Source organism: Schistocerca americana, chromosome 3, assembly GCF_021461395.2.
Source record: "Schistocerca americana isolate TAMUIC-IGC-003095 chromosome 3, iqSchAmer2.1, whole genome shotgun sequence".
NCBI classification, from domain to species: domain Eukaryota; kingdom Metazoa; phylum Arthropoda; class Insecta; order Orthoptera; family Acrididae; genus Schistocerca; species Schistocerca americana.
The window spans coordinates 198,026,259-198,053,143 of NC_060121.1; the positions used below are offsets into that span (position 1 = coordinate 198,026,259).

The 26,885-nt window shown below is 40.9% G+C and overlaps 1 protein-coding gene across 1 annotated transcript in view; it reads left to right on the forward strand.

Moving 5' to 3' along the window:
- LOC124605968 (solute carrier family 22 member 7-like) overlaps positions 1–26,885 on the forward strand; it is a 75,511-nt gene that overhangs the window by 16,408 nt on the left and 32,218 nt on the right. The window contains exons 2-3 of the mRNA XM_047137932.1: positions 18,754–19,013; positions 22,893–23,132. Coding sequence (XP_046993888.1) covers positions 18,754–19,013; positions 22,893–23,132 — 500 coding nt within the window. The remainder of the gene's footprint in view (positions 1–18,753; positions 19,014–22,892; positions 23,133–26,885) is intronic.

Below are 26,885 nucleotides of genomic sequence, written 5' to 3' on the forward strand. Positions count from 1 at the left end.
CATTCTGATTAACTGCATCATTTTCATACTTCCCTGAGATTGGTTGGAGTTAAGGATGAGAAAGAGGGAGTTGGAAAAAAGCAGAAGTGAACTGGTTTCACCAAAAGAAATTCTTTAATATCCCACAAGTACAGGAGTTTTATTTAGACCAACTGGGGTTCCGGTTCTTAGGGGAGAGAAGGAGGGGGAACCAGGTTTGGCTTCTCACATGGTGACCTCACTGACAAAAGTGATGACATCATCACTGGCCTGGATAAACTGCTGCCAAAAATGTAAAAGAACTGTCCAGGAGTCACTATAGCTATACTAATTGTCCCATTCATTACACTGCACCAAAGAAGTCTTCTTTCCTTGGGTCACTGCGACTTTTGACACGAAGCCCTTCCTGTTACTGCCGAGTCTGGAATTCCGATTAGCGCTTGAGACTTTCTTAGTACCGTAGCTGTTCGGTCACCTTTTAGTTTTTAATAGATAGCATCACGAAGTACTTCAGTGATTTTGGTTTTATATTGTGAACAGTTCTTTAGAACCGTCTTTGTACATTATTGTGTGTTTTTGGAGCATGAGGGAACCCTCCTAATTTATTTCAAGGTCACGATTTATTTGCTATGAAGTTCCGCTCCAAAAGTATCATTTTCAGCCATTCGGTATGATAATCACATTTTTACTTATTACTATTCATATATAGTAAATCCAATTATCAGTTTACTTAAAATTAAACTACCATTGACCATACTTAACTAAAATAATTCTGTTTTCGATTTACATCATGAAATAAACAAATTTGTTGATACCTTAGCAAAGGAAAAGCTGTGGATTGCGGCACAGTTCACCACAATTATTGTGTTGTACTAGAATGAAACAGTGTTGCGAAACAAATGTAATCCTAGGCGAAAGCAAAGAAGACACATACATCATTATAGAGACAGTTGATAGGGTATAGAGCCATACTGCACCGTATGAAAACAAAAGACAGACGCTGGAGTCCCCTCGCGTCAGTAACGGAAACAAGATTTTGACTTTGCCGTATAACGTGTGTTTTCATATAGTGACATCAAAGTATCACAAGAACCGAAAATTTGGCAGCCAAGAACGTCGAGTTATTTAAAAATAGGAAACTCGACAAATGTAAAAACAGAATCACTATTTATGTCGTTGAAGGTTAGCACAGATGAAGGCAGTAAATGTTGACGGGGAGTAAAAATTTGTGTGGTCGCAAATTTTTTGCAGTAATCGGTGGAGCGTGTTATGAAAAACATATTAAGAATAGTTACCGCTGTGGAGTGGGAATGGAGGGGCGTCTAATGGTCAGTATTTTAAGTTTTTCCTACATATCTCTAAAACTGCTGCTGGCTCTAAGCCCCATTCTATTAGGGTGTTTGATGTAGTTTAATTATAAAACACGGTTTTAGAGTCCGAAATAATTGGAGAATGTGACTCAAACATCTGCATCACCAACGCCACCCTTTAGCTCACAACCAGTCAGACATTTCTGTACGTTATTCTCTCCACTCGCTTCCATCACAGTACAAAAGTTTGCAATTCCACAAACATTTTCCACTAATTTCCATCGTTTACTGGACTACGAAGCATGTAAGTATGCGACCTTGTAACTGTTATTAATATTCCCGCACGCATGGCTGTCTACGAATGAAGCAAGCTGGCGGTCAGCTCCAGTCCGTAAAACACACGTATTTCTCATGAAGATTAACTTTAGTATTTCCGTTGGCGCTCGTGGAATCACAATATCTTCTTCTGTTTGGGTCAATGGTCGGTAACTGTTCCTCAATGCCACCTCTGACGTTAGCGCTCCATTAGATATGCAGTGTGTCCAGAATTATGTCCAAGTAATTCGTGCAAGGTTTGAGTTGTCGATAATTATAAGAGTGTGTGATAACACGAAAACGAGCTTGCAATTTACGCATTGGCTAACGGAAACAATATTTTTATCTAGCTAAATGTTCTAGTAATTGACTTTTTTCCACTAAATGAGGGTAAGCACATAACTTTTAGCGAACTCAAGAGCACTTTGGAACAGATAATGTATGAAGGAAGGTGACAAAAGTGGCTCATAAGTAGGTAGTTTGATTTAATAAAAAAGGCAACAAGATTCTTCGTAGTACACTTACGGAAGATGCTTTTTGCCTTCACATTTAAGTTTCCGAAATTTGTTTTCAAACTGATTCGTGGCATGAATATGGTAAGATCACCCGGTACCACTTCGTAGGTACTTTACTACTATAAAAAGTTAATTTTTATTTTTATAAATGGTTTACTTCCTCAAGGTCCTGAAACAAAAGAAATGTGGGAGTTGCATGTAAAGCAACGTATGCATTCTCACACTTTCTTCACTTTCCGTAACGAAAGGCATTGTTTCAGTAAAATAATTTTCACTGAAACATGGCCTTCAAGTGAGATTTCGTGTACGACGTCTCCGACTGCATAGTTTACATAATGAAGTGAGAATTACGATATCGAAAGTCTGTGAAAACAAGAAAACGAAGGCTAACACAAATTTTCGCATGCTGTAGTTAATTACTTTTAAAATCTCCTCAGTGAGTGAGAAATGGAACGACAGACTAGAGATAACGATGGAAACACATCTGGTGCACATACAGAAAATACAACGATAGCTTTCTGTTAAGATCTAAGCCAAAAAGACTGAACATTTCAACTTCTATAGAATACCAGGCTGATGACGAGAAGAGAGACATACCAGTACCTTTTACAATTAAGATATGGAGCATGCATTATTAGTTCCCGTACAGTAGTGAAGACTGACTGCAGTATAACCAATGTGAACATTACAATTGGCCGTTTCCTTGTTCATGCGGTTGTGGAAAATAAATTAAATAGAGTGCCATGTATAATTCAGAATAGAACATCTCAGGGACTATAATCTTAGTTTTCTGCACTGGTTTATGTACAGATGATCCTGACCCTTTGTGACCGTGTGCATGGGTGTTTCTTAGCACTATCTGTATGAAGCCTCAATAATGCGTGTAGCTGCTCCAAATTAAAGTTAAAATAACTTGGATGCGGGCATGTCTTGTGACAGCCAGAGCGAGAGCACCAGCAGCAGCGAGTACTGTTTGTATACAGCGTTTATTTTGCATTTTGTTTACGACCTTCCACTAAGGAAGGGATTCTATTTGTGTTTATCTGCTCTGCATAGTAACTAACAGTTCTTCACAAAACTATACGTAGTTTTCGTGTTAGATTTCTTAGTGTTTTCTTGATCGTTTAGAACAGAAAGCGCCCTAAAACCGTCTTTTGTTTGTTTCGCGGCCGTTAGCCACTAGTCACTTGAATCAGCAGTTGTCTTGTGACAGCCAGAGCGAGAGCACCAGCAGCAGCGAGTACTGTTTATATAAAGCGTTTATTTTGCATTTTGTTTACGACCATCCAGTAAGGAAGGGATTCTATCTGTGTTTATCTGCTCTGCATAGTAACTAACAGTTCTTGATAAAACTTTACGTAGTTTTCGTGTTAGATTTCTTAGTGTTTTCTTGATCGTTTAGAACAGAAAGCGCCCTAAAACCGTCTTTTGTTTGTTTCGCGGCCGTTAGCCACTAGTCACTTGAATCAGCAGTTGTCTTGTGACAGCCAGAGCGAGAGCACCAGCAGCAGCGAGTACTGTTTGTATAAAGCGTTTTTGTACTTATTTGCTGCGCTTAGCTTTTAAATAGTTTTTCTGGGAAAACCTAGCGTAGTTTTCGCGTCTCGTATTTCAGTGAGTGTTTCTTGATTATCAGAGTAGCTCATCAGAAGATTATCTTGGGAATTTGTCACCGTATAGAGTAGGGTAAACATAGTCATGTGTAGGGACTGTGGTTGTTGTGAGCGGACGCAAGGAGAATTGGCCACTCTTCGGGGGCAGGTGGAGGCTTTGTCTGTTAGGCTCATCGAGCTCGAGGCGCAGGCGTCGGCTCGTAGTGGCGTTGGGGCAACTGTGGTGAGACCTATGCCTACTTCGGTGGCCTTGGAATCACATGGAACCCCTGATGTCGCTGCGTCTTCCGGCAGTGAACATCTTACCGGTCAGCCATCACTCCAGGGTGAATGGCGGACAGTGGTGGGCTCGCGCGTGCCTGGCCGAAAGGCAAAGGTGGGATCTGGCCGCGTGGCAGCTGCCTTACCCCTTTCCAACAGGTACGGGGTGCTTCCTAGTGGTGATGACATCGTTTCCGAGCCACCACAGGATGCCTCGCCTGTTGGACCAGTGGCCGATTCTCCGGCAAGGTCCCGACAGTCACAGAGGGCGGGCCTATTAGTTATAGGGAGCTCCAACGTTAGGCGGGTTATGGAGCCCCTGAGGAAAATAGCGGGTAGGTCGGGGAAGAATGCCAGTGTGCACTCGGTGTGCTTGCCGGGGGCTCTCGTCCGTAATGTGGAGGAGGCCCTTCCGGCAGCTATTGAACGCACTGGGTGTGACCGGCTGCAGATAGTAGCACATGTCGGAACGAATGACGCCTGCCGCTTGGGTTCTGAGGCCATCCTTGGTTCCTTCCGGCGGCTGGCTGATTTGGTGAAGACAACCAGCATCGCACGCGGAGTGCAAGCTGAGCTTAATATCTGCAGCATAGTGCCCAGAGTCGATCGCGGTCCTCTGGTTTGGAGCCGTGTGGAGGGTCTAAACCAGAGGCTCAGACGACTGTGCGACTATAATGGTTGCAAATTCATCGACCTCCGTTATTGGGTGGAGAACTGTAGGGCCCCCCTAGACAGGTCAGGCGTGCACCACACACCGGAAGCAGCTACTAGGGTAGCAGAGTACGTGTGGCGTGCACACGGGGGTTTTTTAGGTTAGAGGGACCCCCCCCCCCTTGGGCGAAACGATAAAATACCTGACGGCTTACCAGAGAGGACATTATCATCGTTGATAAAGAACGTCCGTCCTCAGAGACCAAAAACAGGAAAAGTTAACGTAATATTGGCAAACTGCAGGAGTATCCAGGGCAAGGTTCCTGAATTAGTATCTCTTATTGAAGGAAATAGTGCGCATATAGTATTAGGAACGGAAAGTTGGTTAAAACCGGAAGTGAACAGTAACGAAATCCTAGACACAGAATGGAATATATACCGCAAGGATAGGATAAACGCCAATGGTGGTGGAGTATTTATAGCAGTAAAGAATTCAATAATATCCAGTGAAGTTATTAGCGAATGCGAATGTGAAATAATCTGGGTTAAGTTAAGTATCAAAGGTGGGTCAGATATGATAGTCGGATGCTTCTATAGACCACCTGCATCAGCAACCGTAGTAGTTGAGCGCCTCAGAGAGAACCTGCAGAACGTCGTGAAGAAGTTTCGTGATCATACTATTGTAATAGGGGGAGACTTCAATCTACCAGGTATAGAATGGGATAGTCACACAATCAGAACTGGAGCCAGGGACAGAGACTCTTGTGACATCATCCTGACTGCCTTGTCCGAGAATTACTTCGAGCAGATAGTTAGAGAACCAACTCGTGAAGCTAACGTTTTAGACCTCATAGCAACAAATAGACCGGAACTTTTCGACTCCGTGAATGTAGAAGAGGGTATCAGTGATCATAAGTCAGTGGTTGCATCAATGACTACAAGTGTAATAAGAAATGCCAAGAAAGGAAGGAAAATATATTTGCTTAACAAGAGTGATAGGGCACAAATCGCAGAATATCTGAGTGACCACCATCAAACGTTCATTTCTGAGGAAGAGGATGTGGAACAAAAATGGAAAAAATTCAGAAACATCGTCCAGTACGCCTTAGATAAGTTCGTACCGACTAAGGTCCAAAGCGAGGGGAAAGATCCACCGTGGTATAACAATCATGTACGAAAGGTACTACGGAAACAAAGAAAGCTTCATCATAGGTTTAAGAGTAGTCGAATCATAGCTGATAAGGAAAAGCTGAACGAAGCGAAAAAGAGCGTAAAGAGAGCAATGAGAGAAGCATTCAACGAATTCGAACATAAAACATTGGCAAACAATCTAAACAAGAACCCTAAAAAGTTTTGGTCATATGTAAAATCGGTAAGCGGATCTAAATCCCCTATTCAGTCACTCGTTGACCACGATGGCACCGAAACAGAGGACGACCGAAGAAAGGCAGAAATACTGAATTCAGTGTTCCGAAACTGTTTCACTGCGGAAAATCGTAACACGGTCCCTGACTTCAGCCGTCGCACGGACGCCAAAATGGAAAATATTGAAATAAACGATATCGGAATTGAAAAACAACTGCTATCACTTAGTAGCGGAAAAGCATCCGGACCAGACGAGATACCCTTAAGATTCTACAGTGATTATGCTAAAGAACTTGCCCCCTTTCTATCAGCAATTTATCGTAGATCGCTGGAAGAACGTAAAGTGCCTAGCGACTGGAAGAAAGCGCAGGTCGTTCCCATTTTCAAGAAGGGTCATAAATCAGATGCGAATAATTATAGGCCTATTTCGCTTACGTCAATCTGTTGTAGAATAATGGAACATGTTTTGTGTTCTCGTATTATGACGTTCTTAGATAATACAAATCTCCTTCATCATAACCAACATGGATTCCGCAAACAGAGATCATGTGAAACTCAGCTCGCCCTATTTGCCCAAGAAATTCACAGTGTCGTAGACACTGGCGAGCAGATTGATGCCGTATTCCTGGACTTCAGGAAGGCATTTGATACGGTTCCGCACTTACGTTTAGTGAAAAAAATACGAGCTTACGGAATATCGGACCAGGTTTGTGATTGGATTCAGGATTTCCTAGAAGAAAGAACACAACATGTCATTCTTAACGGTTCAAAATCTGCAGATGTAGAGGTAATTTCGGGAGTACCGCAGGGAAGCGTGATAGGACCTTTATTGTTTACAATATACGTAAATGACTTAGTTGACAACATCGGTAGCTCCGTGAGGCTATTTGCAGATGACACGGTTGTCTACAAGAAAGTAGCAACATCAGAAGACTCGTACGTACTCCATGAGGACCTGCAGAGGATTAATGCATGGTGCGACAGCTGGCAGCTTTCCCTAAACGTAGATAAATGTAATATAATGCGCATACATAGGGGCAGAAATCCATTCCAGTACGATTATGCCATAGGTGGTAAATCATTGGAAGCGGTAACGACCGTAAAATACTTAGGAGTTACTATCCGGAGCGATCTGAAGTGGAATGATCACATAAAACAAATAGTGGGAAAAGCAGGCGCCAGGTTGAGATTCATAGGAAGAATTCTAAGAAAATGTGACTCATCGACGAAAGAAGTAGCTTACAAAATGCTTGTTCGTCCGATTCTTGAGTATTGCTCATCAGTATGGGACCCTTACCAGGTTGGATTAATAGAAGAGATAGACATGATCCAGCGAAAAGCAGCGCGATTCGTCATGGGGACATTTAGTCAGCGCGAGAGCGTTACGGAGATGCTGAACAAGCTCCAGTGGCGGACACTTCAAGAAAGGCGTTACGCAATACGGAGAGGTTTATTATCGAAATTACGAGAGAGCACATTCCGGGAAGAGATGGGCAACATGTTACTACCGCCCACATATATCTCGCGAAATGGTCACAACGAAAAGATCCGAGAAATTAGAGCAAATACGGAGACTTACAAGCAGTCGTTCTTCCCACGCACAATTCGTGAATGGAACAGGGAGGGGGGATCAGATAGTGGTACAATAAGTACCCTCCACCACACACCGTAAGGTGGCTCGCGGAGTATAGATGTAGATGTAGATGTAGATGTCTGATACCATGAATGCATGAAAGGACACGAAGCCCACCTACATCGAAAGTAAATAACTATATATTGGAACCTGACGTGCAATTCTAGAGCTGTGGCGCAGTACGATAATTTCCATGACGAGATGGGGGTTGATGCAATTATTAAACATTATGTGAGGTTGCGAATGTATTCTGTGACTAGTCAACGAGGGTAGCTGAACGAACAGCAAAGTAAGTTGAATGGGAGTAAAGCCAATAATAATTTTTCCTCGTAGATTTTAAATATTTCATAAAACGGATGTTGAACTTGACCACTGATTTTTTTGATATATTTTGTGAATGTGGTGCCATATACCTCGTCTTCACAAAACATCGTGGTTCTACCACCATGATGTCCATAAAAACTTCTTTACTGCAACTGGTTCCAATCCTAAGATCATCATAAGGTACCCTGTATATCAAGAAGGGACACAATAAATGTGTCACATGTTCAACTGTAGACACAACCCTGTCTCATTTACACGTTCACGAAAGCTTAGTTAATGAGATGTCACATTCTCACGTAAGTAGTTTACAGTACAGATTCAAACAGTTAAAATGCCATGACACCATACTGAAAATACGAGCATGATTTAAACGCACTTACTGTGTCCATAAAAATAACTACATACTTCAATACAATGCATTTGTACAGAGTAATCTGTTGTCAAATAAAGAAAAGTCGTACAATTATCTGACTTTTTCCAATTTATGACGGGTGGATACGGCAACCGGACTGTATACACAGAACGATTACTACGAGTGTTTGGTACATTTTACTATACATAATTTAATATTTTGAAGGCATAAACAGTCTTCGATTCAAAATAGGCTATATTATTTTATAGTTCGCCAAGAGCGCGTTTCACCTTGTTGAAGACACATCCAGATCGGCCTCAAAGAACACGGAAACTGTTATTCAAAATGTCATGATCCCGATGTACTAAAACTCTGTTGTACCAAGGAAAATATTAAAGTCAACCTACTGGCACAACAGGTGTTAAACACATAGGCTGCCGCCCATGCAAGTGTCTTAACAGGCAAAGACCGTTGTCAGTATTTTAAAACATTGCGTGGTGCCCCTTTAAAATGAAAAAAAGGGGGATATAACAACCGAAGGTATTCAGAAGCCGTTAACTGATCTTGTCCATCAAAGACAGCAATACCCACAAGAGAACAAAAATTGTAAACAACTTACTTATGTAAAATGTTGTCGAGTGAACGGAAAGTCACGTTTAAAATACATTAACGACCTCAGTAGACAGTCGACATTTTGGAGTTCTAAGAGACGTCGGTCAGTGCCCTACTAAAATAACAGCAACTAAAAGATAGCCAAAACGGCATTGAAGATGACTAATCTGCTTATACCTCTAAGCTACATACTTCAAAGTGTGGAAGCAGTATATCAACCTGTAGAGTATATAGCGCAATCCAATAAGCCCAGGAAACGGGTTCTGGCCTACAGAAATGCATCACAAAATGTAAACACATAAGAAATGCCGTTGTACATGTTCTGGCCACACAAATAATACTAGATATTGGACCACAAGGCATTTTTAGCTGGTGTGCGCCGTTCACATCAGATGGCGCCATGGTTAGAGCATTAGGACAGAGTTACCTTGAAGTCAAATGTACTGATGATTTACAGAAACTAACAGTGTAAAACCAATAAATTCATTTAAAAATATTAAAATGTGCTTATATAAACCGGTCTTAATGAGTAGCGGCAAGTAAGGACTTGACTATTTTCTGGTATATATAATTTTAATACGACTAAGCATGAAGTCCCTTCAAACTCGACAAGGGTAGCTATCTAATGGGGTCTTTCACGTATTTTAAACGTGACTGCCTGTGTATCAGAAAGTCATTTTAAAATTATTTTGTTGTTGTGTGTACTGGTGTCTTTGATAGACCAGACGAGCTAGTGGCTTCTGAATAATTTCGGCTGTTATATCCCACTTATTTTTATTTTAAAGGGCACCACGCAATGTTCTTACAATACTGACAACTGTGTTGTCCCGCTAAGACATTTGCATGGACGGTGACTTATAGATTTAACACCTTCTGTGTCAGTAACCTTGCTTTAGTATTTTTCTTAATAGTCCAAAGTTTCACTACAACTATGTCATCGTTTTTTTTAAAAAAGTTTGTAATTTCATTATAGGATAATCTGAAGATGCCCTATACAAGGTGAAGCGCGTTATTGGCAAAGTATACAATAATAAAGTCTGTTTATCACTTCGAATCATTTATCACTGGTTGCTGTCTCATCCCGTCATGACTTGGGGAAAATTCTATAACAGTCTGTCTGGTTGGCTAGAGAAAAGGGGCGGCGTCACCACTGCCAAATTTGAAACATAAAACCATGAATGCACCGAGGAACATTAAAGTCAACAAACCATTTTTCTATGATTAACTATTTCCTACGTATACGTTTAAGTTCCATAAAGGATACAATTTTCAATTACCATGTCGTATTATGTTCAAATGTGATTCGAAACTGATAGCCAATGATATTAGCCAATTGTATGTGACAAATGACTATTTAAAAGCCTTAGATAAAGGTGCGTATTTCACTGCAACTATTTTTAATGTAATGTAGATAATTCTTTGTGTAATTATTTGGGAAGAAGCCCAGCTGATCTTACAGCGACATAACCGTAAGCTAGGAGGAAAACAATATCCTCAGCCCAATAGGCTCCGTTCGCCCTCTAATGAAGGCTTCTTTCAAAATCGGTTATTAATCTCATCGATACTTCCTTTAGTATGAAACTAACCGAACTACTCGAAAAAGTAGTAAAACGTAGTATTAAATAGAACCTAGGTGACAGAGCCGTTACAGGATTAGTTGTTGACTTCAAGATAGCAACAGACAAATGTGGCTAATATCTCAAAACAAGGACTGGATAATGTTTAAGGAAAAACCGTCTTCGGAAAGGCACCTCCTCTGGTTTAACCATGGCATTCACAACACAAACGACGGGTCTGTGTTGTGTACTTGGGATAGGTTCTTCAACAAGCTTCATGCAGTGTGCTGCCAACTTCCTACTCACAAAGATGTTGTCAGGATTATATCCCCTTCTCCATATTCTGCTGTAGAACGATGCTGGCTGTTTTGGGTCATGAATGAGTTGTAGGTCGTTAGTGTCAGCCCAGGATTAGTTGCTGACTTCAAGATAGCAACAGACAAATCTGGCTAATATCTCAAAACAAGGACTGGATAATTTTTAAGGAAAAACACATGGAAGATTAAACCCACATATTTCGTCATTCGTTGTTTCATGGAATACACTTTGTTGCTTAACAACAATCATTACGATTACAAGTTAAAAAACTTGTCAAAAAGAAAAACAACGCTCGCAATAATTTAATGGGCCTGAACAGTATTATTTAAAACAGTCCTTAACAGTTTATACTATTAAGAACAGGGCCTGAATCCAGGAATACACAGTACACACGAATTAGATGTGGCTGCAAGCGACTTCTAAAAACTGAGCTTTACCAGTCAAATGAATTAATATGACTGCCACCTAATGTCACATCAATTCCCAGATCACATTACATAGATGGACAACGTCCACCCAAAATACTGAAAGAATAAAGAGCTACGCAACAGACTGTTGCCGTTGGAAAGTCCTTTACAGTCTATTATCTTTAATAAACTCCCTTAAGAGATAAAACACACAATCCCCCAAAGTACAATCAAAGCATAGAAGGCATAGAATTTAAAACGTGGCTCCCAGCTGGTGCACACTAGGAGAAACATTGACAATGACCTTTAAATAAATACACAATCCCCCAAAGTACAAGAAGAAAACATGAAAGGCCTATAATTTAATTGCTCCCAGCTAGTACACACCAGCAGAGACATTAGCAATGACCCGTAAATAAATATACTATCCGCTAAATATACAAGATAAGTTGAGAAGACATTAATTCGTTTTTTCCATTTCCCGCCGAAATTGCATCTGTTTGCATCTGTACGAATCAGTCTTTGTGCTCATAAATTATTACTCTATGACAGGCGCAATGCCCTCTAGAAACATTTTAGGGTCGTGCTGCTCCAAATCGGTGCTCCATCGACCGCCGTTGCCAGTAACCAACTTCCACTCCGTTGGTACTAGAGTTGCGTGTGCTCTCTGCTGAGTCGTACAGTATTTGTCAGTAATGGGATATTTGTACCATGGAATTTACGTTTGCAAAACACATAGGAAGTAAATCGTGAGTGTAAGCAAACTACGGGTAGTGACTGTGCAGAGTGTGACTATGAGAACCATCTAATTGGAAGGAAACCTAAAATTCAAACAAAGGAAGTGGAAGAAAGTGGTCGCGAAGAAGAAGAGAAATTCAGGACTGTGTTATGTGTCGCCGAAAACCGGTAAGAAATTTGCACTCAGTAACTAATATTGCGCAAAGGAAAGCCGTTTAAAGATATGCCCATGAGAAAGGCAGTGTTTGGAATACAATAATATGTCATTTTGTACTGCAATGGAAACGCGTTTTCCGTCTCGTCTAGCTATGCATTAACATTCAATCCTTTCCAAACGAAGAATCATGGATGTATATTGCCAGTGTGTCAGACGGACATAGTTATGGGATTAAGGATGCATAGACGAAAGATACCTTCTCCCAACTCATGTTCTTTCGAGACGACAATGCAGAAATGCTGAAGAATATTGTCGACGATTACGCATCTGCAACAGACAAGGGCTACTCGGGAAGCGAAACACTCACATTATCGGTAGTAACCATGCATAGACTGTGGCAGATCATTGTTGATAACGGTGTTGTGTCCTATGTAGGCTACGTCTGTAATTCAATAAAAGCATTTCTTTCGCTTTGTGGATGATTATGTTAATACTAGGTTTTCAAAAAAGTTTATTATGTATTATGCTCGTTGGTATATGTAAAGCCTTCAGAGCACCTTTACAGTGAACTGTTGCTTCCAGAACTATTCATGTATGTCGAATAAACATATGTTTTGTTGGTCTACTGTCTCAGTGCACTACTTTTAGCTTTAACGACTGTTTAATAGGCAAATGTGTAATATGGCTTTTTCTTGTTCGTATTATACAGTGATCTATGGAAAAGCAACTGAAGTGTGGTACTGTATTATTAGATCAAGTCAGTATGTAAGCCGTACATAGTACACTATAGCATCATTTATACTGAAACAGCAATACGTCGATTCTGTTTGACAGAAATTTCGTCCATATAGAAGAGACTGAAGTGAATGAAAACCCGACGTCAATTATTTGATGTTCCGTATCTCGATTTCCATATAATGCATTTAAGTCGTTGTTCCAGAGACCGCTTCACTTTAAATGTGACCCCCAACAGGGACACACCAGCAGAAACAGACAATGACCCTTGAATGAATACACAATCCTCCAAAATACACGATAAGTTGGCAAATGCAGGAGGCGCTATCACAGGCAACAGGTAGCAAGCAGGCAAGTTTCGCAATAAGTAGACTTAGCTAATTACTGCGGATGAAAAGGAAAAACTCAACAGTTCATTCTCATAAGTAAAATGATTTAAACCTTATCACGGTCTAGAACTAGCAATAAGGCTGGTAGGTTTAAACGGTAGTTAAAGAGCAAGTATAGTGATGAGGAACTTTGTGTTGCAGAACACGCTTCAAAGCTTTTGTGCTTGGTGAGTTCGCAGTATTGAACAGATCAAGAGTTCCGGATTATTGGTGACACTCTGCCAGGGCACGTATCAAACGATGAAATATTAAGACTGCAGCCAATTGTAACTTATTTTGGAAGCGAGTAAACAAACAAGTTACAAGCTTGACATTCCTTGAACTTACTTGAAATTAGTAAGTGAAATATCAGCGACTGCAAATTCAATTACTACGGCATACTAATCTAAAACAGGCTCCTTGTCTTCGACACAGGCTCTGTTAGAATTTCAGTTTCACCAACTCGTTTTGTAAAAGAAAGTGATCGAACACTAGCACAGAATATGGTGTGGAACAAAAATTAACACCAGTGGCACTGACCGATGACAAAGCTCGCAGCCACTCGGAGGCGCTTTAATATCACTGGTCCAATTCCTTATTAAGACAGATATGACCTTACGATAACAAGTACCAAAGAGAAACAACACTAAACTCCACCCAGCTGTGAAGGAACATTGAGGGATGTTATTGTCTCCAATCCGTACAGGCTGTCTTCGAGCTGCATGAAATTTAGGCTTGCAGAATTAGCCGTTATCTTGCCGACTAGATTACACGCGTAATATATTGCTCTTCCCGCAACTCATTGCTAACAATTCTTCATTCAGCCCGCAAGGCTTGCCTCCAACCGATTTAACCACTCGTGTCTTCTCGTGGCCCATACCAAACAGCAGGAGTGCCCCGAAAGTAACATCTTGCCAGCCATCTGCCCTCCAGCTTACTGCCGTCGCAGGTCGCGCCAAAAACCCACAACACGTTCCTCGACCAAAGACCCTAGCTCCCGACGTATGATCATGATAGATATCGAAAGCTCAAGTAATTAGTGGCGCCAGCGGAACTGCATTCACGCTAAAATGAAAGCCGCCCCGACTCACTGGCTCTAGCAAAGACGAAAGTCTCAAAATAGCGTGGGAAGCAAGGGATTTTATTGCAACAGCTATCCCTGAACTATCACATAGCGGCGATTATCTGCCGATAAAGTCAATAAACAAGAAAATAGGAGATAGGTGCCATAATCAAGCTTTATTTCATACCGTGAGGACTATATTGAGAAAACGTTATATATATTCAAGGGGAATGGTAAATAAGGATCGGATTTTCACACTTCACCCCCTTAAGCAAGAGAATTAACCACACGTTTAAAAGGCTCTTTGTACATGTCTCCTTATAGTCAGCTACCGAAATTACGGGTTATGAACTCGTTAGAAAGCTATACACAAATGTTCCTATGGAGGATACTGTCCTTATCATACATGAAAATTCAACAATAAGCACATGATCTTAAAGGAATTTAATGAGATGATTTGGCTCTTGTGACTCAGTCACATAGTAATTTTTCGTTTGACGACCACATCTACAGGCAAGGCAATTTTTCACTATGCGCAGCTGCTTGTTTACTGGCGAATGTTTTTTTGACCGTCTGGAGAGTGAATTTTTCCACAAGAACTCATCAGCGTGTCAGAATATCCCGTTTCACAGACGTTGTTTTGGTTCCATAGTTGTTGTATTTAATGGCTGTCTTTCTGAGACTGCTGCGCTAACTAATGAATTTAATGCGCTCCATTCTAAACTGAACATCATTCGTGACAATATAGGTCCAGATGGAGTAGTAAATTACCTTTCTTTGCCTCTACATTTAGTAGATAGTGAAATATTCATGGAATTCTGGAGAAAGGGAACCACGTGCAACTCCATTGTCCCAGCGTCCTCTGGCCACCCGCTTGCCCCTTGTCAATGTGTGGATTGTGGAATTGCCACATTCCGGCACAGCCATCAGCTTGCAAACCTAAAACACATTGCCTTTAATAATGACTATAGTGCTTCCATTGTAAATTCTTGATTGCCCAGAAAGCTTGTTAACATTTCGAGCAATTTTTCTCATCTCGAAAATAATCACGTACAAATCTCCTTTTTAGGTAATGTCTCCTACGATCTGGCTTGTCTCTTCTGGGGAACGTGCGAGTAGTTTATTTCTGCAAGTACCAGTATTCAGTACAAGAAACATACACAATGAGCAGCAGAGCAGGATCAGATACCTAAATAAATTCACGTGTTTTCCGTCTCGAGTCTATACGTGTCAAGCTGCGAAAATTGGCCTACCTGACAGGTCTTTTAATACCTGGTCCCATGAACGTCTGTTGAACAAGAAATACCAAGTCAAACACAACTCATCCTTCGCGGTACATCTTAAGTCCAATGGACATACGACCACTGCCCTACAGAGTTCTCCATTACGCTAAATGAGGCAAGCACATGAATATTTTAGAAGAAACAGAAATAGCCAAACACGTAGAAAACACGTACAGAAGGGTATTAAACGGTCAGCTGTCCAGAAGGAATCAAATATACTTCGATAATGTCAGACAATAGTTTTTGCGTAGGTAGTTATCACAGGGATATCACCTTTTAGAGGGGTGCAACCTCGTGCTTTTTTGCTCAGTTCCACAGGCTTGTTACTTATATACCTTTGCACCTCATCTTATGAGCTATGATTTTTATAGTGTGGCGTACAGCTGCCAGAGGCCTATTTGCGTGCCCGCATTCTGGGTTCCTTTAAGTATTTATCTTTTTTCTCCAATTTTGTATTCTTAGTATCATGCATTTTAATTAAGTGTATTTTGTATCATTCAGATTCTTTATTGACGCTTCTCATTGTTTTCGGCCTTTTAGGTATCGTGGAACACGGTTCAAGGTACCTATGTCCTAACATTTTACTTGTGGAGATGCGGTTGTGCGATTTCGGTGTATTCTGCTTAATCCACTAAGAATTACTTCCAAAGTTACTTTCATACATTTTTACTACCCCGCGTAATTATGGCGTATACTTTACATATTTAAGTTCCTTAAAGCATCATTCACCCCTGCTCATTGAAACTCAGCTATATAACTATATTATTTATATTTTAATAAGGGATTTTATTGATTTTTACACTGTTAGTTTCTGTTACTCATCAATACGTTTGGCTATGCGGAACTCTGTCCTAATTCTCTTCCCATAGCGCCATCTCACACCAGCTATAAAACTCTTGTGGTAAAAATATCAAGTACTGTCTGCACGGCTAGAAAATTTTAAATGGCATTTCTCACTTGTTTACGTTTTTTGATGCATTTCTGTAGACCTGAACCTATTTTCTGGGCCGTTAGGACAGCGCTATATACTATGCAAGTAATTTTCTGCCTCCACATTTTGAAGGATGTAGTTTAGAGGCATAAGCAGATTACTATCCATGAATGGCCTTTTGTCTGTCTTTTGGTTCCCTTTGTTTTAATAGCGCACTGCTCGAAGTTTCTTAAAACTCGACAAAGACAACTGACTGAGGTTATTTATGTATTTTAAACGTAACTCCCCATGTACTTAAAATATTTTGCATCTTTAAGGTTTTTTTTCGTTCTGATGTATGTATAGGTGTCTGCGATGGACTAGATCTGTCACTGGCTTCTGGTTACTAACTGCTATTGTAGGCCATTTATTTTTATTTTAAAGTGGCACACGTAATTTTCATAACATATTGTCAGCGATGTCTTCCCGCTAAGATATTCGCATCGATGACACCCTGTGTTTAACACCTATTGTGCCAGTATGTTCGATTTAATATTTTCTTCGTTAGTTCAAAGTTTTTTTTTGTCAGTTTCTTGCCATTTTTAAAAACAGTTCTTGCTTTCTTTTTAGGCCACTCTGAAATTGCCTTAAATAAGGCGAGATGTGTTATTGCCAAAATATGAAATAATAAAAACTGTATTGCGGTCAATTCTGTTCTTGTCTACAAACCACTTAATCAACATTGCATCACCTGTGACCAAATGTACCAAAAACTGTTAGTCATAGTCTTATGTATACAGCCTGGTTCCAATCTTTAGTGTCGAGGCTTTCTCCATACTGGCGACATCAGAGCTGATTTATATTTACCAGAGGAACAAAAGTTATGCTACGATTTCTGTAACTAATATCCGAACTTGTACACGTGGTGTATCACACATAACTAGGAGAATTTGTCACAGTTATGAATATCTTCTTAAGAATTTATGCCTTGAATGCTATAGCACAATTAGTTAGTTCCATATGTGAAGGCTCATTTTTCACGATAAATCACAATCATTTACATTTACATCACTAATCAAATTTTATCTATTTATCTATGTTTACTGTCTCCACGTTTGTAAGGGTTCTTTTTTTTTTTAGAAAAAGATATGTGGGCCAGCATTGCTACGCACCATCATATTCACATTACAATAATATAAATTCTGCTATGGAATAGAAGCAGTTGTCAGTTGTGAAGCACAATCTCTTCCAGTATGTTATCAAATTTTACTTTGGTTTCAGTCAAACATTTTAATCACTGGATAAATGATCAAAAGTTTTTGATTCAGCACTGATCACCCATTTTTGTGCTAAAGACAATCTTAATGCGGTGTAATGAAATTCGTTTTTCTTCTAGTGTAATTACGTACATCGTTGTTCCTGTAGTAGTGCATTATTTACGTGGGTACGTTACATATATTAAACCACATTCGTTGAGAGTAACGAATGGTGTTGACATATGTTGATATATTTTTGTATATGTGAAATTATGTTAACCTTAATTGTGGTATCCACAGAACTTTGATTATACATCGATCTGGGGGTTACACAACGTATTTCTGTTTCAGTGTCAGGGGAAAACAAGATAGTACATTTTTAATGTCTTGCGACGGATTTTATGCTATTCTACGCCATAGCTTTCATATCGCCATGTAAGCTCTTTAGATATCTGAAGTGTGTGTCATCTTATAATGTGAGTTGTCCTCAAGATGTAGAACAGGTTGCGTTGTATTAGCAGTTAAACATGTAACAAATTTCGTAATTTCTCTCCCATTGTTTGCAGAATATGAAATAACTGATACAGTTATAATACGTAAATATTTATTTGCAGCTCTTGGCGGTGAAACCATAACGTTCTTCTTAAAAGATTGATGATCGCTTATACATCAGTCTGGACAGAGCTGAGTTACATGTGGGACGATAGACACAGGACGAACAACGAATTTTACCCAGATATATTCAGCTGGTCGCAACTAAAACCCTGATATTAATATTGTGATGTAAAATTTTATTTTCACTAGTTTCACTATTACACTTGGCATAATCGTTGCTAGTTAATCAGTTAAGACAGCATCACTTCCTTCTACGCTTAGCTTCAGATAGCGTGTGTGGAGAAAATTTGTGACCTCTTTGAGATGATGTTTTGAATAGTAATCACGGGATTGTGTGCTTCTGTAACGGTTATTCAACTATAACAAACCAGAACTACATAGATACTGTTAGTCTATAGGCGTGATATTTGCTTTCAGGGAGTCTCCGGGATTTCAGGGAGGAGCATAAACGCCATGGTCGTGCCAGCTTTTGAAGAAGTGCTCGACTCCATTGGATCAAGAGGAAAATTTCAGACGAGGCTCAACATCGTCTTCAATTTCATCGGCCCATGTGTCAACTTAATAAGCGTAAATCTTTTCTATCTTGCAATGCAGACTCCTGATCACTGGTGCCACGTTCCTGGCAGAAAAAGAGCCAACATGTCGCTGGAGGAGTGGAAAAATTTCACAATCCCTAAGTAAGACTTACATAAAAATTAATGTAATTGATAGATGTATATATTTCTTATGTGAGACATACTTGATACCTTAAAATTGCCATTTTCCGTGTGGCCAAATAGTAGTACATTAAGTGCAGTAATGTAATGTGATGTTTTCACAACCGTGGTCGTAAAAGTTGGACAAAAATGTTAGTAGCTTTGCTCAAGTGTATTCAGTAAGTGTCCTAGTAGTCTGCCACCACAAGTTAGTAGTACTTTTTGGAGGAAGACTTTCCAGTTTCTCAACGACGTTCTTGTCAGGCGATACAGTTGTTAATCTGCTGGATACACATTCGGAAAACGCAGAATAATGATAGTGGTACAAACATCCAGACTCAAGTTTTCCGGCTTCTCCGGGAAAGTGCAATGAATGTCATTAAGGCTCTTTCGACACACACGAACTGCTTTCCTAATGAATCTGAGCTGGTATCTTTACTATGAGACGTACAACACTGGAGGTTAAATTCTGACGTATATAAAGACAATTGATATCACTTTCCGATTAACTTGTTTCTTTATATTGAATCATGGACGTGTAACATCTCAAAATACCATACACACATACTGTAAAGTGTCTGCTTCCACCTCGACACATTCCATCTACAGATTAACATGGCTCTATCCTGTCTAATCCAGACACTCGTGTTGACACACTGTTATTGATGTTGTGCTGTCTGGTGTAGCGCTTTGGCTTGTCATGTGGCGTGACAGTTGTTGCAAGAGCTCTTAGGTTTGTAACGGCCATTCAAACACATGCTGCATGAATTCGCTATGACTTTAGCGTGGCTTCGCTCAGTAAGTTGTCTGTCTTGTCTTGGTTCTGCTGAATTGTGTGGTCGTCAGTGGATTTCTCATCATGTTGATGCACACCTGTTGGCGAGAGTGCTACATGCTATTGGTTTAGGTAAAGCACTGAAAATATAATCGCTCACAGTCATCTAGGATAAATTAATTTTCCAATGTTGCGATTACGCACAGTGAAACCTTCAGATTCACTTCTCATTCTGATTTAAAATGAAACTTAGCTCTTTCTCCATGGGATTCGGTAGAGCTCCAATGTGAACCAGAATAACAATGCATTCCATTACCATCCATGATCACACGATACACTTAAGTCCAGTCTCATAGGTTCAAGTAACTTAGATCCTCTGGAATCATTGTTTTGAGTTTCATTTAAAGAAATATTTTTCTTTCGCACTCGTTTTGAATTTTGATGTTAATTAATGACTTTTAAATCTACTTCTGCTGTAAAAGGACGAGTTTTCAAATTTTTTTATTTGGATATCTGGAACCTAAGAGTCTCTTTGTCTGAATCTTTCCTTGCTTTTCACAGAATCACATACTTATATAGTCTCACCGTCTGGAATTGTCTGTACTACAGTCTCAAACTCTGTTTATTTGTAATGCGCCTCAGGAATATCTCACACTTTCCACGAACGTCACGATTATTATTACATATTATAATATTTTTCACCATATCTATCTAAGTAATTATACAGCGAATTGACGGCAAATAGAGCAGAGAAGCCAACGTATGCTACAGACCAGCATTCACCAAATTTTATGCTGCGTGAACCACATTAACAGTTAAATTAATTTTCAGTATTTAAACGCACCTTTTGATGAGAACTGAATCATTTCAGTTCAAGAGATTTAGAATTTTGTAGACGTATGGCAGTGTCATGAAAGAAATGTCTTCAGGTGGTGGCTATGAGCATGTGGAAATTGGACAGTCAAGTTCGTGAATAATTTTAATGTCTACACTGTGACTTAATCTGTGACCGAGTCTACACCAGCCACCGAGAAACGCAACTCTAAGAATCAGAAAACTAATAGTCCTGTTGGGTGGTTACGTAGCACCTAGTTATGGTGGAAGAAAACAGGGATTAGGCCTGTCCATGTGAAGTAAGTGTGGCAGTTAAAATGAAACATTAAACACGTTTCCAGGAAATCTGTGTGAAATATTTCTGTAAATCTCCTGAAAAACACCATCAAGCACAAAATGTCCGAACAGTTCTCAAAACATTATGGACTGCTACAGGGTGTCCAGAAAAGGACTCCCTGATTTCAAAATTAAATATCTCGAAAACAAAGATCGATAGAGGAATGCAGTAAACGGTATGTTTATTGTGAAAGCTGTAAGAAGTTTATACAGCAGTTGGAAATAATAGTTAGAAAAGCTGATAACAGATGGCGCTGTAATCGCCATACGTAATACCTAGTATAAATAGTGATCCGAAGCCCAGAGCGATCAGTTCCACTATTGCAACGTGAAAGGAGGTTAGCGCACCGAAGGAAGAGATTAAAACCATGTACTCCATTGAACAACGAGTTTTTCTGGTGCTAGAGTACCACAGGTTAGAAGAGAGTCCTACGGCAACAAGCGAGGTTTTCAAGCACGATTTAATGTTCCAAAAGGACCCGATGCGAAAACCATTCGTACGTTCTTCAAATAAATTCAACGAACAGTCAGCGTAACTGATGATCTAGTTGGACTTGTCGGCCGCAAGCAAACCGAAGTTACGCCTGAAAATATCGCCACAGATTCTGGAATTATTCATCGAAATCCAATGTCATCCGTCGGTAGAATCACATCTGAGACTGGTTTGAAGCGTTCCAGCACGCAGAAAATACTGAGAAAGAGCCTAAACATGTTTCCATTCAAAATTCAAACGCACCAGGCCCTACCCGTACGAGCTGTGCAACAAAGGGTTGCCTATGCTAATAAGATGCTCACAATGATTTGTAGTGAAGGATTTGATGTTGGCTGCATCTGGTTCACAGATGAAGCACACTTCCACCTGAATGGATATGTGAATAAGCAGAACTGGCGATTTTGGGGTTCCGAAAAGCCATATTGGTGAGAAGCGAAACCCCTATATCCACCTAAAGTTACTGTGTGGGCTGCAGTATGCAGTAGAGGCATTATTGGCCATTTTTTCATTCGAGAAACGTCACTGGTGCACGGTACGTTGCAATTTTTGGAACAATCTGTCGCCACACAGCAAGCGTTAGAGGATCGACCAAGTACTGAATGGTTTATGCAAGATAGAGCCCAACCACATCGGACCGAACAAGTGTTTCGCTTTCTTGAGGAATACTTCGGGAATCGAGTCATTGCTTTGGAATATCCCAAATATACTGGCGCAGACATGGATTGGCCTCCATATTCGCCGGATTTGACTCCCTGTGACTTTTTTTTGTGGGGAATGGTCTACCCGAAGCATCCCGCCACCCTGGACGAGCTTGAATCGGCGATCTCTGTGGCATGTGAATCCATTTCGGTTGAGACACTACGAAACGTAATGGCGAATTTCATTCTCCGTCTGCGCCACCTCTGTAGCGCCAATGGTGAACATTTTGAAAACATTGTGATGTGATTGTTTGCAAGGATTGTTTTCATACGATTATTTCACTTATGTATGCTGATATGAGCTGTACACCGTACGGCGCCATCTGTTTGTTGCTTTTGTAACTATTGTTTCAAACTGCTGTATAAACTTCTTACAGCTTTCACAATAAACATACCGTTTACTGCATTCCTCTATCGATCTTTGCTTTCGAGATATTTAATTTTGAAATCATGGAGCCCTTTTCTGGACACCCAGTATATGTACTGGTGTTTCGGTAAATAATGGTTCACATTAATTTATCAGCTCGTCCACAGTTATAAATTTGTAATGTTTGATTCAGACAAATATATATACAGAAACATTACGCCACCGGAATCATTGGCTAGAATTTCAGTTTGGCTGTTTCCGTTATGATTAAGCCGAAAGGTAAGCGACCCATACTTATAATACCGATATTTAAAAGTCATGTACGGCATTTGAAACGGAAGCTTTGCTTTTCGCGCAGGGAAGGAGACTCGTTCAGCAAGTGCCTGATGTACAACCAGAGTGATGACGTCGACTGGAGCAACAAAGAACCCGTCCAGTGCCAGCACGGCTGGGACTATGACGACACGTGGTTCTCGCTGACGGTCCCTTCGCAGATGAACTGGGTCTGTGACAGCAAGCACGTCACTAATGATGTCTTGTTCTACGCACAGAATATCGGAGTTGCTCTGGGACTGCTCTTTGGGTATATAGGCGACATGTAAGTGTTCACTCATTATCTTTAATGTGAGTCTGTAACCGAGATATCCCTTTTACGCTCTTAAAAGAACGATATCTTATCAAGTCCCAAACTACTAGAAGACATCACTTGATGTACAATATTGAGTTATTAGTGAGTTATATTCCTCTTTCTATGCCTCATTCCTTTTAGATTAAAAATTCTCGTTTCATAATTAACTGTACTACTTAATAAAATAAGACTCGGGTGTACTTAAAAAAATTGTTAAGTTTGGGCATTCCATACATACCGGTGTAAATGAACCTCCAAACTCGTAAGTTGTCTCCAGGTTTTATAAGCCGGGTGGAAGTCAGAGTATACACTGTTTGCCGATAGTCAGCAATTGTGACGTTATATGCTGAAGTCAGATAAACATCGCGGTAGGATCATGAAAATGCCGTGTAAATTTTCGTTCTTGTGACGGTGTCGACGCCACGATGATGTTTCAGCGTCTGCTAAAATTATGTATGATATTAATTCTGTTGTCGCTAAAAGCATCAAACAACGTGCGGTACGGTTTAGCTGTTGCTTATGAGATTATGGTCTGCAATAGTTGGATTTGTTTCCAAGGAATTATTTCACGTTTATTTAGTGATTACTTCGAAACATCTGTCATTTTCTTTGGACTGGCTAGACCGTGTCCCTTGGTTGCAGTCTGACTGCGTCTTTCGTCTTTTAACTCCCCGGCTTCAGCTAAGATCGAATGTTATATCTCGACGTTCTGTGGTCGGTATCACGCAGAAAGGGTTCGATGGCGCAGCTTCGTCCTTGCTAGGGAGAGTTTTAGACATTACACAGTCGATCAGAGGTTTTGTAGAAGTTGATTTTATAAGTACTGTCGAAATGGAAGCTGCCTCCTCGAAGTGCAATGCGAATTAGAAGAGACACATGTGCGCTACCAAGGAGAATTATATTCGAACCACGGGGTGTTTACTGCCTGATCCAATGTATCACAGTCTCAGTGCTGACTCGACAGATACGACTGAGACGAGACCTACAGGCTCCTGAAACAAAGATACCTTTCGTAAGGTTGCGTCTAGAGTTCTTACTGGTACTGTGATTTCCCCTTTGAACTATTTGGCCTTCCAAAGATTCACAGGGAAGGTGTTCGTCTGAGGGCTATTGTAAATAACACTGGTGCTCCACATACCATGTAATAAAACGTGTTGCTACTTTGTTGTGCCCGCTAGCAGGTCGGTGTCGCATCATATTAAGAACTATAGGGATTTCTTAAATCGATTGCAGGGACTGTCTTTGAACGACTCTCATGTAGTGTTTTCATGTGCTCTGTCTCATCGCTCGCTTTCCTCTGCTTCATTCGTTATGGTTAACTGAGGCTATTTTGACATTTGTGGGCTTCCTCAAACTTTTTACTGAAAGAGCTGTTGTGTGACGCAAAAGATACTGTTGAGATGGGGTAGCACTTTTTCGCATTTAACTGCCAACTGTACGCGGAAGATTCTGAGGAACGCGAACTAGGGTCAGCGGCATTGAAACCTGCGTGATTTTTGACATATCTAAGCACTTTTGTCGTTTGACCTCATAAAAATGAGTAAATAGGTTCTTATAAAATCTTAATTCGTCCACTCGAATATTCAATTCACGATTGAAGTGGAAAAATGGTTGCGTGTTGGTGAGGAAAACGTTTGGGTTATATTGCTATACCATCTGTAGGAAGCCAACAACACTGGTTTGTACTTTCAGGCTAACACCTCTCACTAGAAGGGGTACGCCAAATCCAGATTCATAGAGTACACGTCGTCTCAGACAGTAGAAGACTTCAGCTGATTTAGCCCACCTGTAAGTCACCTCTCGCCAGAATGATTATAGTGAAAGGCCAGATTCGCGTTGGGCTACTGAATCGTGGTAATTGTTGAAAATAATGCGGCGGAACCTAAGTCTACGGCGTGTTTGCCTTATGCGAGTAAGACTTCCTGCAGAGTTCGTAGTATTCTGTCGAAAGATGGAGTGAGTGCAGTTTTCGGCCACCTTCTAAGACTAGCGTCCTGGTGACTATTGTCTACCGTATTACTTGCAGGTGTGGTAGGTCACACGTTAGTTATACCATATGAACCTTGGGTGACCGATGTATTGAGCACGAGCGTCAAGCGTCACAAACACTTACTTGTACTACAGTGGACCACATCTACTGTTGCAGAACAGCTCCATCTAAAGGGACAGTGTTGCTAAGAAACCAGTGGAGATTAAATTAGCAAGTAACCTTAAAAACACCGACAGAGATTACCACTTACATTGTGCTTCGAACACCACTTTCTCTAACAGATGAAGCTACTTCCTCGCCCAGTGGTAAGTAATATTCATTATCGATGACTTCTGCCTTTGGTCGGCTTTGTTGTGAGGTGAAACAGAACACGTCGTTCGTAACGGAATGAAATAGTCACTTGGAAGGGTAGCTTCGGGAATGCTTTTACTTTACATTTTACTGATCTAGAGGATAGCTTCCGAACATCCATGAGGGTGTACCCAGCCGACGCTGTTACCCACAGTGTAGCATTTGAACAGTGGTAGTAACGGGACGATTGTGTTTGATGTTTCAGAATGCCGGTAAGACACGTGCTGCGCTGGACTGCGCATACTCAGTACGGACTAGGCATCAGCGAATGTTATTTACGAGTAGTGCACACTTCGAATTTGCATCCAAAGGCCTAGGTCGATGTGCACTAAAAGACCTAACAGAGTTCCAAAGTGGGCATATTGTGGGTGCCCGTCTAGCTGGAGCATCAGTAACCAAGACAGGCAACTTATTGAATGTTTCAAGAGCAACTGTTTCAACAGTCATGACAGCCTACAGAAAACATTGGAAGGGCTCAGTGGTTGAGGTGGCGTGACCGCCAGACACCACACTTGCTAGGTGGTAGCCTTTAAATCGGCCGCGGTCCGGTAGTATACGTCGGACCAGCGTGTCGCCACTGTCAGTGATTGCAGACCGAGCGCCGCCACACGGCAGGTCTAGCACTCGCCGCAGTTGTACAGCCGAGTTTGCTAGCGATGCTACACTGACAAATATGCTCTCATTTGCCGAGACGATAGTTAGCATAGCCTTCAGCTACGTCATTTGCTACGACCTAGCAAGGCGCCATTACCAGTTTATATTGAGATTATAATTCTGTATCATCAAGAGTGATGTTCGACAATTATGGATTAAAGTTAAGTATTCTACCAGTTACCTCCTTTTTTATTAGACTCAACTCCTATAACTGTTCCAGACCTCATGCCAGCCTGCGTGAGCTTAAACGCGTGCCTTTCGGCTACCAGTCATAGTGGATTGGCTGTCGGGCCAGTCCACTACAGAAACATTGGTGGTTCCACTATCAGTCATTTAGTGACACATAAGACTATTTAAATAAGAGATAATATAGTGTTTCAACTCGCTCAATTCCCCGCGGCAGTGCTGCGGTACGGAGTCCTAGGGTGCAGATTCCAGTGACAACTGATACGGCGACAGCTCATGTTGCAGCTGAGCGCCAAGCAGCGTATTCTTGGCTCAGTACTGTGCCCGTGACCCTATGCAGTGTTGGCGAGGTTTTCTCTTTGTGACTTCACTCGTTGCGTAATTAACAAGCGGCTATGCCGTGGCGCTGAGTGCTCCCTACCGGAATCGAACCAGCGACCCTCACGTTCGGCGTCTTCTGGCGGAGTTCGTCAACCTTTAAGTTCACAGGTGACTCATTTAGTGAGGCCGCCGTCTCTTCGTCCTCACCAGTCACCTGGATA